This window comes from Oryza sativa, chromosome 11 (genome assembly GCF_034140825.1).
Source record: "Oryza sativa Japonica Group chromosome 11, ASM3414082v1".
NCBI lineage: Eukaryota > Viridiplantae > Streptophyta > Magnoliopsida > Poales > Poaceae > Oryza > Oryza sativa.
Genome location: NC_089045.1, coordinates 9016909 through 9033494, shown reverse-complemented (window position 1 = coordinate 9033494; position 16586 = coordinate 9016909). Strand labels below are relative to the sequence as shown.

The following is a 16586-nucleotide window of genomic DNA, read 5'->3' as shown; positions in this document are numbered from 1 at the left end:
GTTAATAAAACGAACGGTCAAACATATTTAAAAAACTTAATAGCGTCAAATATTTAAAAACGGAGGGAGTAGTATCGACCAACGCAGGCTCGGGCGGTGGTTGTGTGTGCTAAACTCTACTACATTTATTGTATAGGTTATTTGTTATGTTTCTTTTTTTTCCCCAAATAGTTGTATGTCGTTTTATTAAGGGGAAAAAAAAGGTCTATATACCCCTATAACAGTCTAACCCTGATCTTTGCAATACCAACGACTCTGAACTCTCCTTAACAGACCCAAACCTTAATTAAAATAAAAATCAGTAGAAAAAATTTGACCTACTCGCCCATGCATTAAAGATTAACGACATATTAAAAATCAGTTATTGAAAGATGCTTATCAGCAGTGACTGTTGAACTAATCCAGCGCGACGACACTCTACAGGTTTGCTGTAAATCTGGAGAGTAATTTATCACCATTGAAAAAAAAATCATAAGATACTATATATATTTGTAAAACTAGCTTGTACCTTTAAGTACTAGTAAATCAGGTACCAAAAATTTTTAGTGTGGAATTTATGTAACTTAAGGTACTCCCTCCGTTTCAAAATGTTTGACACCATTGACTTTTTAGCATATGTTTGACCGTTCGTCTTATTCAAAAACTTTTATGAAATATGTAAAATTATATGCCTACATAAAAATATATTTAACAATAAATCAAATGATAGGAAAAGAATTAATAATTACTTAAATTTTTTGAATAAGACGAACGGTTAAAAATGTGCCAAAAAGTCAACGGCGTCAAATATTTCGAAACGAAGGGAGTAGTAAATTTTTCTCAGGTCTGAAACTAGTTCATATCGAATTGGCCTTCCCAAGGCTTGCATGCACCGCAACAAGTTGGCAAATAAAAGGTACGTGTACCGTATACGTATATATAATTAAAATTCAAAAAAGAAGGTATATATAATTAGTCCCAACTAGTTATTTGCATATGAGCATCTTGCTCAGTCTGATGATTCTTGATTGCAGATATCTATACAATCCCATCAAAGATTATTCCTAGCTAGAATATGAAGTTATTAATAATAAAGAGGTACCGAAATCCTAGCTAATAAATCTCCTCACAAATTAAATAGTACTACTCCTGTATAGTTGGGTCGTTGGCCCTAAGCACACAAGTATTCTCTCTCTCTAGTACATTCTCATGTTCTTTCAGGATCAATAGTTCAGTACTAGTCATCTCCTATCTCTCGTGTCGCCCTCCCCCAAGGGCGGCACGTGAGGCGTCGAACTCCGGCCGCCCCCTCCCCCCATCTTCCTCCTCCGCCTCGCCGCCGCCTGAGCGGCCGCAAAGATGGCGCCGGCGGGGCTCCTCGCTTCTCGCCGACCTCGTCTCGTTCGGGTGGCTGGGGGAGCAGCCCAGGATAGTGGCGACAGTGACCGCCAGATCCGCGCCGCCTCAACCAGATCTGGCGGGGTGGCGGCTGGCTGTGGGGATGGCAACGGCGACGGCAGGGGCGCGGCTGGGTCCACGGCAGTGGGGATGGCGACGGCGGCGGGGTTCCTCACTTCTCACCGACCTCGTCTTGTTCGGGCGGCTGGGGGAGCAGCCAAGGACAGTTGTGACAGTGATCGCCAGATTCGCGCCGCCTCAGCTGGATCTGGCGGGGTGGCGGCTAGCGATGGGGATGGCGACGGCGACGGCAGGGGCCCGGCTGGGTCGACGGCCACGGGGATGGCGACGGCGCCGGATCCGGCCGCGCTGAAGGCGCATCCGGCCTCCCGACGGTGGATCTAGCAACCCAGCGGCTGGATCGGGCTAGCTCGTGGTGGGAGCGGCAGAGCTCGCAACGACGTGGCGGCGGCAGCAGGGCAAGCTCGTGGCAGGAGCGCCCGTCGGCGGCGGCGGCAACATCCGTCAGCAGGAGCTTCTGGAGGTGGTCCTGTCAACGGCGGTGGCTGCCGACGGCGGCCGCTGTATCAGCAGTGTCCACGGCGGCTCTCGGCCAGATCTGGTTGTGACCGGTGGTGGTCGGCTGGCGATGTTGGCGGCGGCAGTTGTTGCCCGCTTGGTGGTGGAGGGCGACGGTGCAGCGCCAGTTTGCGTAGGCGGTGGCTCGCGTCGGTGGCAGCGGCGATGGCGGCCTTGACTATGGAGGCGGTGGCGACATCGGCGGTGGGGAAGGAGTCGGGTGCGAGGTGAGGATGGCGACGGCGAGGTGGCTGACCGTTCGATAGCAGCGGCTGCGGTGGTGGTGACTGTGTCTGTGGTAATTTGGCGCGGCATCGTTTGGTGGAGGGGTCAGAGAGATCGGCTTGGCATAGAGAAACGCAGCCGATGGCAGTGGAGGCCGGCTCGGCGCGAGAGACGCGGGCGGTGGAGATGGAGGCAGGCTTGGCGCGGGAGGAGCGGCCCATGGAGGAAGGCCGGATTGGGCGAGGCGCATCCGGCGGAGGAGGCCGGCTTGGCGCAGAGAGGTGTGGCTGACGGTGGAGGAGGCGACCTAGGTGTGAGGAGGAGCTGCCGGTGGGTGTGGAGTGGACTTCGCGCATGAAGGTTGGCCGACGGGGGGCGCCGTTGCAGGGATCTCACATGTCGGCAGAGCTAGTGTAGTGGTGGAGCATTGGTGCGTCAGCCATGGATTCGCAGGTGGTGAGCAGCGGGTGAAAACCCAATCTGGCCTTGGCCGGACCGACAACGATGGTTCATTGCCCCTCGTGAGGGTGTTGTTGTGCTGTCTCACCCCTCAAGAGTGATTGCCAGGTGAAAGCAAAGTCTTGGCTCCTTTGAGTCCCGATGGATGGTGGCGGCGGTCTTCCGTCGCTTCTCTTCTTGAAGATGTCATTTTGGCATCCCCTTGGAGGCAATCTTGTCTGTGTCCCTTTGATGGCCTAGTGGTGGTCGGTCACGCTTAGTGGCGGCCGGTCCGGTGCTAGCCTTCTCCTGGGCTTGTGTGTTGGCGATGTCGGTGTGTAGGTAGTGGTATAATTTTTCCTTTTTCCTGGCTACGACCCTCCAGGGTCGTAACCTTGTAATTTTTTCCTACTCTATCAATAGAACTTCACACCGTCTCGTGTGAGTCGTTCAAAAAAAATATATTCTTTCAGAAAGTGTCACTGTTGTCTGTTGTCTTACTATTTACTATAGTGACACTTTTTCAAATACAATCTTTTGGCAAGAAATGCCATGTTTCGGAAAAAAAAAACGGGGAAGCCCATCTGCTTGAAGTACACCATGATATTGATTTCAATCTGTCTGGGAGATCATGTGGAGACAAAAATATATACATATATATACATACATATATACATATACACACATGTGTGTGTATGAATAAACATTAAGATTTGATATGTGAAAAACATTATTAAATTTTTCATTCAATTCAATCAATTATATTTTAAACATTTTTATAATATGACTTGAAATTAATGACAATGATTATCAACACATTATATACAATTATTTGTATTGAGGTGAATTATTAAACGATCCCTCCTTTATGCAAGGTAGCTTTATTTCACTGTACGTGATGGCAAGATAAAGGATGTCGATCGGATTTCTTTATCACTATATAATTGGTCAAGTGGTAAAGTTCCTAGCTAACAGACACGTGCTATGGATATTATAAAATGTTACGCTATGGATATTATAAAATGGTACTCGATGGTAGCAACGGGATGCCGGATCTTCCGTCAAGTGAAGATAACTGTCAATTTGGTGGAAACTTGATACGTACACAATCCGGCTTTTGATCAACACGATCCAAACCCTACAATCATAGCACCATGTCTCCTCTGGTTATCAACCGTGCCGAAACCAAATTGACTAATCCCTGAATCAAAGAACACAAGCAAGAACAAGAAAAACAACAACTCAATTGTAGATGAATGATATCAAGGACTCGAAGTTGGGGTTTCACAAACCGATCTAGCGGCGAAAGTGCGAAGGTAGAAATAATCTAAGCAAAACCCAACCCTAACACAATGAAGGCTACTGAATATATAGGTTTTAGGGTCGACCTTAGACCCATGGACACTACCCTATTAGACTTCGACTCGATACACGGCCCAACGGGCCCAAAGATGGTGACACAGCACCCGGACAGATTCTGAACATCTTGTTTTGAAGATTCATGTTGAGTCGGAAGGAATTTTGATGTGGGACAAGATTATTTCGAATTGTGATCTCGTTAGCTTTCCATGCATATATAGAACGTTGAAATCGGAGTCTGAATGCAACCTGGGTGACGAATTTAGTGTGGATTGCTCTTGGAGCCCGAAGTGGACTCGAACTTGATATGATATGAGTTGGATCTCTATCTTGACTTGATCCATCTTCTAGCCTCTCTCCAAGTGCTCCATGATCCTCTCCATAACTCCTAATCATAATTAAATCAATAAATCAATAGGTCACAATCTATCCGCGAGATAGCACATAAAGAAGTACTTAGGAACGAGCTCACCTGTAAATTTAATTGTCGGGCGCAAGCTCTAGTGATTGGACCTTACAAAACAACTCGAGAAGTAGCGTTATCTAAAGGAGTAATGTCCTTATCACTTGATTTCTCTGTTCCAAAGGAGTAATACTCAAATCCAATACGTGAGAAAAAAAACTCAAATCCAAATTAAATCTTAACATCCACTCCATCCATCATAAAATATAATAACTTTATCAATCGTTTTAACATATAAGAACTTATTTTTAAATATACCTAGCTATCGCTTCAGCTACTCTCTCATTTCGATCAATCATAACTTTTTATCTGTTATTTAATTTTTTTTATCTATTTTTTCATCTCAACCAATTACAACCATATTTTACTTGATTTCTTAATGGAGCTAATCTTGGTTAAAATGTTGGTTTAGTGCTGTTTCACAGGTGGTACCGTGCTTTTGTTAATACTTAATAGTACGTCGCAACTCTGCTGTATAATATGTTTCTGTCAGTGTCAAATGAAGTCTACTTCAGGGGTGTTTTATATCCAGGGATGTAAAGTTTTGATGTGCCACATCGGGTATTATATAGGATGTTTTATGGGGTGTTTGACACTAATAAAAAAACTAATTACAGAATCCGTGGGTAAACCACGAGATGAATTTATTAAGCCTAATTAACCTGTCATTAGCAAATATTTACTTTAGCACTACATTGTCAAATCATGGAGTAATTAGCCTTAAAAGATTCGTCTCATAAATTAGTCGTAATAGGTGCAATTATATTTAATCCTTCATGCAGGTGTTCAAACGTTCGATATGACGGAGTGAAAAATTTTGGAGTGGGATATAACCAGGGCCTCAATTCTTCGGCAGAGATTCTGTTGCTTGCTGCTGAGGAGGAGCACTCACTATATAGCTCAATCCATCTTCCTCTGCAAAGCGTACGCACGACACTACGACACTCTGGTTGCGATCGATCACTCCCTGATCGCGAGTTCTTGGTCTGCGAGCGTCTGCAATTAAGGTACGCTATACCTTGATAGTCGCTGTATCTGAATTTACAGGTTATTGCTTTATTCGTTCCTATGTTTTCAGCTTTTAGTTTGTTATTAGTTCTTGGACGCAATATTAAAGTTATGTTCGATCTTTAATATAAGCGCATGCATGCGCTAGCTAGCTGATGCATACCTATAAGCACACGCAGCATGCACTAGCTAGCTAGTCTTACGCACATAGAGGCAGACCTATCATAGAATGGTTACATGCATATATAAATTTGCTCATATATGCCTTATTCTACATATGCTTTTCATTTTCTTGCGTACTAACCTCAGTTTACTACCGTATGCATATATATACAATAAGCAGGAAAAATACATACAACAGTGTGCGCTAAAGTGTACTATTACTTACTAATTAATGGAAGAGACCCCGCTGCCATCCGGGAAGAACTTCAGGAGCCAGCTTGCTGCTGCAGCGAGGAGCATCAGTTGGACTTATGCCATATTTTGGTCCATTTCAACCAGCTGTCCAGGGTAATATATATATGATACGCATAATATATAGTCAAGTAGATCATATATACATCATGACACCTTAATTTCCACATTTCCACTACCTAAATGCTAGAAATCTTTTACATCACTACATAATACATGTTACCATGTATAAATTAATATCTGTACTTGAAATTTTTACAAAAGATGGTTAGACGATTATTCTGTAAACTAGGAAGGTAGCCCGCGCATTCGTGCGGGCATGTGTATTAGGATTTTTTGAAACAGGTCTAACAAACTGTGAAAGTAACATATACTCTTTTTTAATTCATTGTGCATTATATCTTCTTTTCTTAATAAACTTCGTGAAATTTATATCATTGATGAATGTTTATTTTTACCATCAAGTCCTTAATTAATTGGTTCACATGCATGCAATTTGCTATATGCTTGCATATGAATTAATAAATTTGTTGTATGCATGTATTGAAGAAATATGCATATAGTGAACATGGTTTTTCTGAAATACGTGAGACCCTTATGGTATTTTTTTAAAGAAAAATATAGGCAATATGAGTCTTAAAATATAAATTTGGTAGGAAGAAATAACTATTATCATGATATGGAATACCACATATTTTGAGCTGCTTGTATATACAAGATGTGGAGAAACCCTTGAAAAACCCATGAAGCTACTACAAAGACATGAATGAAGTGACTTTATGGATTTGCTATTGACCTTTGTCTCTTGATATGTATCAAACCAAAACATAACTTTATACTTTACTTGTATGAAGAGAAACATAAAAATGAAAAAAAAAGAAAAAATATAAGTAGGAATTCAAAAAGAATTTTTTATAGTTAAACTGATTCAATATTAGCTTATGTCCGGTTAAAACTCTATTAAATAGATCTCTAGGAGCAAAACCATTGCAAAATCTATTTCTATAAAGCGGCCAATGAGGGTGAGGCAACCCCGGGTTCACTATAAACTATCTTGTTATTATGAAAATTTTTCATATATACAGATGTTAGCTTAGGAGAAATTTATCCATAAAAAGAAACATATACGTAAGTATGATCGAAATAAAAAGGATAAATACAAAAAAAAGTTACATCTGTACGACTGTATGATTGAAAGAAAAAATCACAGCCAAGATTAATTATAAAACAACCAGATCGGCCGACCAGCCAAGATTAATTCCAACGACCATGCACCATCTGCTCACGGCTCAAGCACGTATATGCACCATGGGGAGGGAGTTTTTCTAGAAGGGGGAGGTAGTTCGTACATAAGTGGGCACCTTTTATTTGCCTTCTGAATCGTATATACGTACGAATATATTGGGAGGAGGGCATGGCAACGTACATGATTTGTTTTCTTGAGATAAGAACTGATGTTTAAATTAATAATTTAATTGTTAAAATATTGTGTCAACCTATTTCAATGAAAATAGATGGTCCAATTTTTTTCTAATGCCACGTGGTGGCCTAGTAGCGTTTGTAAAAGTATCATGTGTCGACTTAGAAATGTTTGTAGAAAGTTTAATGGGCTTTTATTATGTAATAGATTTATAGTATTAATTTTAAATTTATCAGATGTGCCACGTGGTAGGTTAGTAGCACTGTAGAGGATGTTTAATGGAGCTTATTATAGATTGATCTGCATGATGTTTAATGGATCTTTATTACACAATGGGTATTTGATCGATTAAATCTTTAGATTTTAATGTCACCTTAAATATGTAGCTTTGTGAAATTTACTCTTTATTGTTTATATAATGAGTTGCTTGCTACTCCTACAAAATAGCGAGGAGAAAGTGAGCAAGCACGTAGACAAGAGATCAAATATATGTTATTATTTTTTAATAATATTTAATTGCTCATTATTTTCCATGTAAAAGATAGGAGTTTTTTTTATCCAAATGATATATTCTTATATATCCAAACATGCCCAATCACTACTAGGATTTCGCAAATCTATGATGAAATGCTTTCGTCACTGAACATAGGCAATTCGTCACAGGGAAAAGTTTATGACGACCGCGTGACGAAACTGTTTTCGTCATATTATTTGCGTCACATATGTAACACAATGACGGAAATGAGAATTTTCGTCACAGAAATGTGTTTCATCGGTGACGAACAGATTCATCACAGAACGTACTCCGTCCCATGCATGTTTCTCCATCCGACGTGGCAGTGGCCATGTCATCATCTGACGTGGCTTGACAAAATAGCAATATATTTTATTTATCTATATTAATATAGATAAATAAAATATATTGTAAAAAGTACAATCATTAGTTATCTAATGTTTGATTTTGTTTACATATTAAATTTTGCTAGGCGGAAAATTGAAAGATGAAAGGAAGGATAGGAGAGGGAGAGACGTATCTACCTACGTGAGGGGAGAGGAGGTCACGTACTTACACATAAGGGGGCAACTGGAGAGAGACCCAGGAGGTGGTGGGGTATATAGAGCTAATGGTGAAATATAATGGGTCCACCATGTTAAGTGAAAATTAACGGTGGGATGTTTTGCTTTTTTCTTAGATTTTCTTGGATTTCTCTAATTTAGTAGAGCGCCACATGGCTGCTTAGAAGCGTTTGTAGGAAGTTTAATGGACTTTTAGTATATAATAGATAGATGTTATCTTTTTTCGAAAACGTTTTGAAATTATCTGATTCATATCTTTGTTTATAGAGTTATGACTTGGAAGGACGGCTTCTACAACGGGGAGATAAAGACGAGGAAGATCACGAGCTCCATGAACCTCACGGCCGACGAGCTCGTCCTGCAGAGAAGCGAGCAGCTAAGGGAGCTCTACGACTCTCTCATCTCCGGCGAGTGTGGCCACCGAGCGAGGAGGCCCGTCGCTGCGCTGTCGCCGGAAGATCTCGGGGACACGGAACTGTACTACCTCGTTTGCATGACCTACGCCTTCTGTCCCGGCCAAGGGTGCGTATGGTAACTTCACTCCGAGGAGCACGCACCATTTCATTTGCATATGCTACCAATTATAATCCACTATGGAGAGACTGCACCTATTTTATTTTATTGCATGCATAAAATAATTATAACCCTTTTTTTTAAACGGACGGTAAAAGGCTTGCCGGATATATTAGAAGGAATAAAGTCAGATAAAAAAGGAAAACAGCTCAAAGATGGGGTTTATGAACTATTACAGAAGTAAATAACAACCCCTTTGAACAGCAAAAACTCCATTAGGAGTTTTGGGAGAGAGCTAGTTGAGCTATATTTTCCTTAATAAGAAAAGCAACTTGCATTTCGTTTTGTGAAGTTTGCTGGAAAATTCTTCGATTTCGCTCCAACCAAACGTTCCACCAGGTGATGAGTAGAGTGGCTAGGGTTTTCTTTCTCATCCCTACCGGTGTTGAGGTGCTTAAGGCCTCCCACCATTCTGCAACGTCAATATAGAGACGATGAGGCAAGGGGGATAGATCCATCCAATTCGCCACCAAACTCCATACAGAGCAGGTAAACTGGCATTCCTTGGCTAGGTGATTAGCATGCATCTTCAAAAGCACTCCTGCAAAGACTGCAAATCCAGTCACATGGCCAATGTCTTCTCAGATGGTTTTATGCCGTTAAAGTTCTTTGATGTAGGATTAACCACCCGAAAAAATGTTGCTTTGGCTCAACTTGTGTCTTCCAAAGAGGGTGGGAATTTGCATGGGTTATGTACCCTCGAAATTGCATTAGGTATGCACTTTTTGTTGAACATTGACCATTTTCGTTCCATTTCCAAAGGATATCGTCATCCCTATCTTGCAGAAGGGCGACATTCTGCAATTTTCCTCCTAGCTGAACCAATTCATCAATCTGTTCCACTGTGGTAATCGGATTCAGCATAGAAAGCCAATGGTTGTCTTGCAACTCTACTCGCAAACAATTCTTCTTCCTTTTAGCGAGTTTGAAAATGGAGGGGGCTATCTCCTGCAGTGATTTCCCTTCTAGCCAATGATCAGTCCAGAAACAGACTTTGGATCCATTTCCAACTTTGATCTCCGTTGATGCCTGGAAAACTGCTTTGTCTAACTTATCATAGGGGGTGTTCATATTTGCCCAATGTTTATCATCATCCTTCCAGCCGAACCAGAGCCAACGAAGCCGTAAAGCTCTAGAAATTTTTTCGAGGTTTAGGATACCTAGACCCCCTAGTTCCTTCGGTTTGCAAACTGTGTTCCAGTTTACAAGGCTGCTCCCTGCACTGACATGTTCTGGGTCGTCTCCCTTCCATAGAAAAGCTCTCCGGAAGCAATCGATTCGCTTAAACAGCCACTTATTTTGTGGGAGGACAGTGAGGTGGTAGATCAGTGTTGCTGAGAGAGTTGATTTGACTAGGACTTCACGCCCGGCTGCAGTGAAGAAACGCCCTTTCCATCCTGGGATACAGCCCCCAACCTTGTCCACCAAAGGTTGTAAGTCAACTTTTCTGAGTTTCCGAATGTGTAGTGGAAGGCCAGGTATTTGCAAGGGAAATTCTTCCGGCGCCCCGGGAAGAAAGGTAGGAGGGCATCAACATCGACATCAGGACACGCGATCGGGTAGTTTTCCGTCTTGTTTAGATTTGTCTGTAGACCACTTATCTGTGCAAAGAAAAGAATGATCTTTTTAAGCGCTTGAAGTTCAGTCTCATTTGGTGCCACAAAGAGAGCAACATCATCAGCATAAAGTGAACAGCGGAATCTTCTATGGCACTGCGAGAGGCAGGAGAACACCTCGGACTCCTCTGCAATTTTCAGAATTGTTGGAGAGGTTCCATCGCTAGAATAAACAGCATGGGCGAAAGAGGGTCGCCCTGTCGTAGGCCTCGTGCATGGTATAAGTGTTCACCCGAGACTTCGTTTAAGAGAACCTTGGAGGACGAGGTTCCCAGGAGATTGGAGATCCAATTACGCCATTTTGGCCCAAAACAATTATAACCCCTAAAGGCACTGAAGAGAAATCTTATCTTACTATAAAGTTATCCCCTACTAACTCCTTAAGTTTAACATGCAAAGATGCCACATCATCATCCACTAACAATCATCACATTTAAACATCATGCAAACATGCTATATCTTTATAGTTTTTATAATTTAAGAGATTTTCAAATACAAACATGTTAAATTATCATCCAACATAATTCACATAATGTTTCAATGTATATCTTTATTATGTTTTATGATATACTATATACTTATATAGTTCATCCTCACTTAGTTAGTGCTTAAATGATTAATCTATGGTCCAAATTATCTTTTTAATTTTTCCTCTAATTAAGTCATATCACATCAATTTTTTTTAACCTTTAGATGATTAATCTACGGTCCAAACTATCTCCCTACTTTTCTTCTTCCATAAAGTCATACAACCTTACTTTTTACGTTTGAGTCACCATTCTACATACTATTTAAATTTAACTGATCATAAACCACATTAATTTACTTAATCTGATGTTATCTACCTATCATACACGCTATTTTTTTTATTGTTATCATACTAAATTCCCGCAGCAATGCGCGGGGTTTCACCTAGTTATATATAGTTCTCTCACGCATTAGCTAGTCCCTTCGTCAAAAAACTTAACCTAGTTATGGGACGATCCAACATTTTGTTGACGCGAAAAACACATAAAATTTCATTGTTAACACATTTCCATCCTGGTATTTCTTTCATGAAGTAATTGTGCTTAGTAGTATATTTTTACTGGCTCACAAAATTATTGTACGTAGTAGTTATATTAGAAAAGGAAGCATGTCTATGTATTATTGAGACCATACACTACGCCAGATCCATCCATCTGTGACACCCTACTTGTGACGGACTAAAATGTCTCGTCACGGATGATATCATCTCTGACGGGTTAAAATAAATCCCGTTGTAGATGAGGCTCAATAAAATGACCCGTCACAGATAAGAACTCATCTGTGACAGATCTATACAATAACCCGTCACATAATGTCTCTGACGAACCCACATATAGGCCCGTCACAGATGACCTCTTACCTGTGACGGGTGTTGAGTTTGCCCACGTCAGAGGTGAAATAGCTCACCTCAAACGTGTTCAATTCTTATAGCCGTCACAGGTGACATAAAAAAAACCACCACCCCACCCAGCCCCTTCTCCTCCCATCCACCCCACCCGGCCCCTTCTCTTCTCTCTTCCTCTAACTCCCGCTCCCATCCTCCACTCACTTCTCTCTTACTCCGCCAGCCCGCCCCTCCCCTAGACCGTCGGCCGCCGCGGCCTCCTTCCTACGACCGCCGGCCACCAGATCCGGCCTCGTGGCAGTCTCCTTCACTCACCCCGAGCGCCGACGGAGGGGCGGACGGCCTCCATCACCTGCTCCATCGTCGGTGGCGTTGGCAGCCGGCTTGCGTGGGCGGAGGTGTCAACGGCAGCCGACCCACGGCTGGTGGATACCGCTGCCGTCGTCAGGCCTCGGCCACCTTCCCTCCCGCCGTCGGCCACCCCCGCTTCACCGCGCCTCCCCTCCCGCCCCTGCCGGATGCGGGAGATCTCCGGCGGATCTTCTTCGTCCTTGAGCTCCGGTGGCCGCTTCTTCGTCCCTGAGGATCGGTGGTGGTCGCCGGTGGTCGCCTCGAGGTGGTGGGCACTAGACCCGGTCTCCAGGTGGTTGGGGACCACCGGATCTGGAACCCCCGGGCTCCGACCGCTGCCTCCTTCACCCTTCTTGACGCCAGATCCGCCGCCTCCATCCACATGCGCTCAAGTCATCGCCGTCGTTTCTTCGTCTCCTTTGCGCCCAAGTCGTCGCCGCCTGCATCCACATGCGTTGACTTGCCTCCAGCTGCACACAATGAGCTCAGATCCAGTGCCAACAAGTCCTCTTTCACCCATGTATTTTGTCTTGTGCTGTTCATGGTGTTCCAATTGTTGCTACTGTGATTGATGATTCTGATTCCTATGGTGATTGAGATTCTTGTAATTTTGTTTTGTGATTTGGACAACTACGATGGAGCAAAGAATAATTGTGACGATTCTTTTGATTTGTGAATGCCAAATGCAATCGGTCGAAATGAATGTGATGGTAACCTAAGAGGACGGTGTTTCTCTTTTTTCCCCTTCTTTTTCACACCAATGACGGTCCCAATTAGTTGGGGGCCAGTCAGAGGTGACTCTCACCTGTGACGGGTTTTAGTTGGGGGCCGTTTAAGGTGACTCTTACTTCTGACGGGTCTACACCCGTCACAGGTGACTCAAAGTCATCAGTGACCACTAATCTCTGACCGGGGGCTGAACCCGTGAAAGTTGAGGATTTAAGCCCGTCAGTGGTGTCCTGATCGAGTGTAGTGATATAACGCGATCATGACTCATGTCTCTAGTTTAAAAAGAAAAAAAGACGTGACCCACGACCACAAGGTTCATTAAGAGGCTTCAAATTAAAAATGAGATTGGGGGAGAGATGAATTCCGCAATATTTTCTTTTTGTACTAGATGAAACTCAAATGGAAGATGAACTGGCTGCTAGCTAGTCAACCTGCAGCCTGCTGCCAGTCTCTTATCTTGATACTCTCTCTCTCTCTCCTAAAATGTAAAGCATTTTTAACTATAAATTTAGATAACTGTTTGTCTAAATTCATAGCTAAAAATTGCTATATTTCGAGACAGAGGAAGTATATGATTGTGCTTGTATACTGTAACGAACTGTTCTTCTCTTGCTATTGATGAACCGTGTCAGGTTGCCAGGCAAAAGCTTCGCAAGCAATGAATATGTTTGGCTGTCAAACGCTCAGTCTGCAGATAGAAAACTATTCCATCGCGCGCTCATAGCAAAGGTACAACGAACTCCTATATATATACTGTACTTCGTTGCATGAGTACCATTTATCAATAAATTCTTGCGCTTGGCAGTATCTATAAATTAAGAATTTGTATTATATTCTTCTCCATTTTCATATGTATATAATGTCCCGTTCATGCGATATTAGCCATATCGTCTTTCGATTACTCATTTTTGTTTGTTTTTAATTATGTATGACGACAATGGTGCTGCTGATCTACCTACATCACAGAGTGCATCTATTAAGGTACAATTTCATGCATCATAGTACTGCATGCATATAGCTACTTTCTCCATGGCGAAATAACGTCATTTTAAAATATATGTAGCCAATATAAATTTACTAGCTGACTATAGCTAGCTGCTGTATTGAAGTGTACTTTCACAGTTTCTTATTGCAGCTGTAACTTGTTTTACAGACAATCGTCTGCGTGCCATTTATCATGCATGGTGTCCTTGAGCTCGGGACCACTGATCCGGTAAGTTATACTCCCTCCGTCCAAAAAAAGACAAACCCTGGTTTCCGTGTCTAATGTTTGACCGTCCGTCTTATTTAAAAAAATTATGAAAAAAATTAAAAAGACAAGTCGCGTATAAAATATTAATCATGTTTTATCATCTAACAACAATGAAAATACGAATTATAAAAAAATTTCATATAAGACGGACCGTTAAAGTTAGACACGGAAACCCATAGTTTGTCTTTTTTTGGGACGGAGCGAGTAATTGCTCTGCCTAAACATACAAGACCTAAAAATGGAGCATGCATTGATGCATGTGCAGCATGATCGGCTGCTGATGAACGGCATGTACAGCACGCATGCATTCTCCTTGCTATATTCTCTCACAGTAACTCGATCGTGCTCCCCTGCCTGGCCGTCCGGCCTTGATCAAATTTTCGACGGGATCTTGTTTCGAAATATTCGAATTAACAAACAATATTAGCAAATGAAGTGGCATACTGCTCTTGAATTTGCATAGGTTTCGGAGGACCCGGCTCTCGTCGACCGTATCACGGCGTCGTTATGGGATACGCCGCCCCGCGCGGCGTTCTCGTCGGAGGCGGGAGTCGCCGACATCGTCGTCTTCGAAGACCTCGACCATGGCAACACCGCCGTCGAAGCGACGACGACGATGGTCCCGGGGGAGCCGGAGCCTCACGCTGTAGCCGGCGGCGAGGTCGCCGAGTGCGAGTCCAACGCCCACAACGACCTCGAGCAGATCACCATGGACGACATCGGCGAGCTCTACAGCCTCTGCGAGGAGCTGGACGTCCTCGACGACGACAGTAGCAGCTGGGTTGCGGATCCCTGGTCGTCTTTTCAGCTAGTCCCGACGGCGGAAGCTACTGACGTCGACGATGCCGTCGTCGCCGCTCTAGGCGCCATTGATGGATCTTGCAGGCCGTCGCCGTCGAGTTTTGTGGCGTGGAAGAGGACGCCGGACTCGGACGAGGTGCAGGCCGTGCCGCTCATCAGCGGAGAGCCGCCACAGAAGTTGCTGAAGAAAGCTGTCGCCGGCGCCGGTGCCTGGATGAACAATGCTGACGGCAGCGCGGCGACGATGACGACTGATCAAGGAAGCAGCATCAAGAACCATGTCATGTCAGAGAGAAGGCGCCGGGAGAAGCTCAAAGAGATGTTCTTGATTCTTAAATCAGTCGTCCCATCCATTCACAAGGTACTCCATCCGTATTTTAATGTATGACGATGTTGACTTTTTAACAAACGTTTGATTTTTCGTCTTATAAAAAAATTTATAATCAAATGTTCTTTAAGAATGACATAAGTATTTTTGTATTTGCATAAAAAATTTGAATAAGACGAATGATCAAACGTTGGTTAAAAAGTCAACGGCGTCATACATTAAAATACGGAGGGAGTAATTACTTGCAATTTTTTACAACCAAATTCACAAGGTAGTATATATACTGTTCACAAGACGATCTGAATTCATGAGATGTCTCTTGCTGCAGGTGGACAAAGCATCAATTCTAGCAGAAACGATAGCATACCTCAAAGAGCTGGAGAAAAGGGTGGAAGAGCTGGAATCCAGCAGCCAACCATCGCCGCGTCCAATGGAAACAACAAGAAGAAGATGCTGCAAGAGCACCGGCAAGAAGGTTTCTGCAGGAGCCAGAGCCAAGAGAAAGGCGCCGGCGCCGGAGGACACCGACGGGGAGCGGCGCCATTGTGTGAGCAACGTGAACGTCACCATCATGGACAACAAGGAGCTTCTCCTCGAGCTGCAATGCCAGTGGAAGGAATTGCTGATGACGAGAGTGTTCGACGCGATCAAGGGAGTCTCCCTGGATGTCCTCTCGGTGCAGGCATCAACATCGGATGGTCTCCTTGGACTGAAGATACAAGCTAAGGTCGTCGTCTCAGCGGCTAAGAGCTCGCAGCAGATATGCAGCATCGTCTATCTATCTATCTATCAATCACTCTATCTACGTCTATTTGGAGTTCTGATATTGGCCATATTATTGTTGCATGCATGCAGTTTGCCTCACCTGCTGCCGTCGAACCTGGGATGATTACAGAAGCTCTCCGGAAAGCTATAGCAAGCTAGCTAGCTACTCCCTCCGTCCTAAAATATAAACACTTTTAGACTTCAATACAGTCTTCGAGATGCTACTTTGATCAACAATATCTATCAAAATAAGATGTTTTAAATAAAAAAGTTACATATTATGATAGTTTGATTAATAATAAATACAGTAACATCAATTTTACATGATTGTTCTCTTTTATTTATTTTGCTATTAATAGTCAAAGTTAAAAATAGTTGACTTGGCACTATGCTAAAAATGATTATATTTTGAAATGGATGGAGTAGAAGATTGAGATCA

The 16586-nt window shown here is 43.0% G+C and overlaps 2 protein-coding genes across 2 annotated transcripts; both read left to right on the top strand.

The window, feature by feature from the left end:
• The first annotated feature begins 1338 nt into the window (after nucleotides 1-1338).
• Nucleotides 1339-1782, top strand: LOC112936976 (uncharacterized). Its single transcript, XM_026021655.1, has one exon. The coding sequence runs from the start codon at nucleotides 1339-1341 to the stop codon at nucleotides 1780-1782; it is 444 nt and encodes a 147-aa protein (XP_025877440.1).
• Nucleotides 1783-5843: 4061 nt separating this feature from the next.
• LOC4350228 (anthocyanin regulatory Lc protein) lies at nucleotides 5844-16586 on the top strand. The gene is made up of 8 exons (XM_015761185.3): nucleotides 5844-5959; nucleotides 8628-8882; nucleotides 13634-13730; nucleotides 13968-13982; nucleotides 14155-14214; nucleotides 14717-15415; nucleotides 15711-16109; nucleotides 16238-16586. The coding sequence occupies exons 1-8, from the start codon at nucleotides 5844-5846 to the stop codon at nucleotides 16304-16306; spliced, it is 1710 nt and encodes a 569-aa protein (XP_015616671.1). The 3' UTR covers nucleotides 16307-16586.

Coding starts and splice junctions, on each gene's coding strand:
- LOC4350228 (XM_015761185.3), top strand. CDS start 5,844: ATGGAAGAGACCCCGCTGCCATCCGGGAAGAACTTCAGGAGCCAGCTT. Junction 8,883..13,633: donor GCCTTCTGTCCCGGCCAAGG/GTGCGTATGGTA, acceptor GAACCGTGTCAG/GTTGCCAGGCAAAAGCTTCG. Junction 14,215..14,716: donor AGCTCGGGACCACTGATCCG/GTAAGTTATACT, acceptor GAATTTGCATAG/GTTTCGGAGGACCCGGCTCT.
- LOC112936976 (XM_026021655.1), top strand. CDS start 1,339: ATGGCGCCGGCGGGGCTCCTCGCTTCTCGCCGACCTCGTCTCGTTCGG.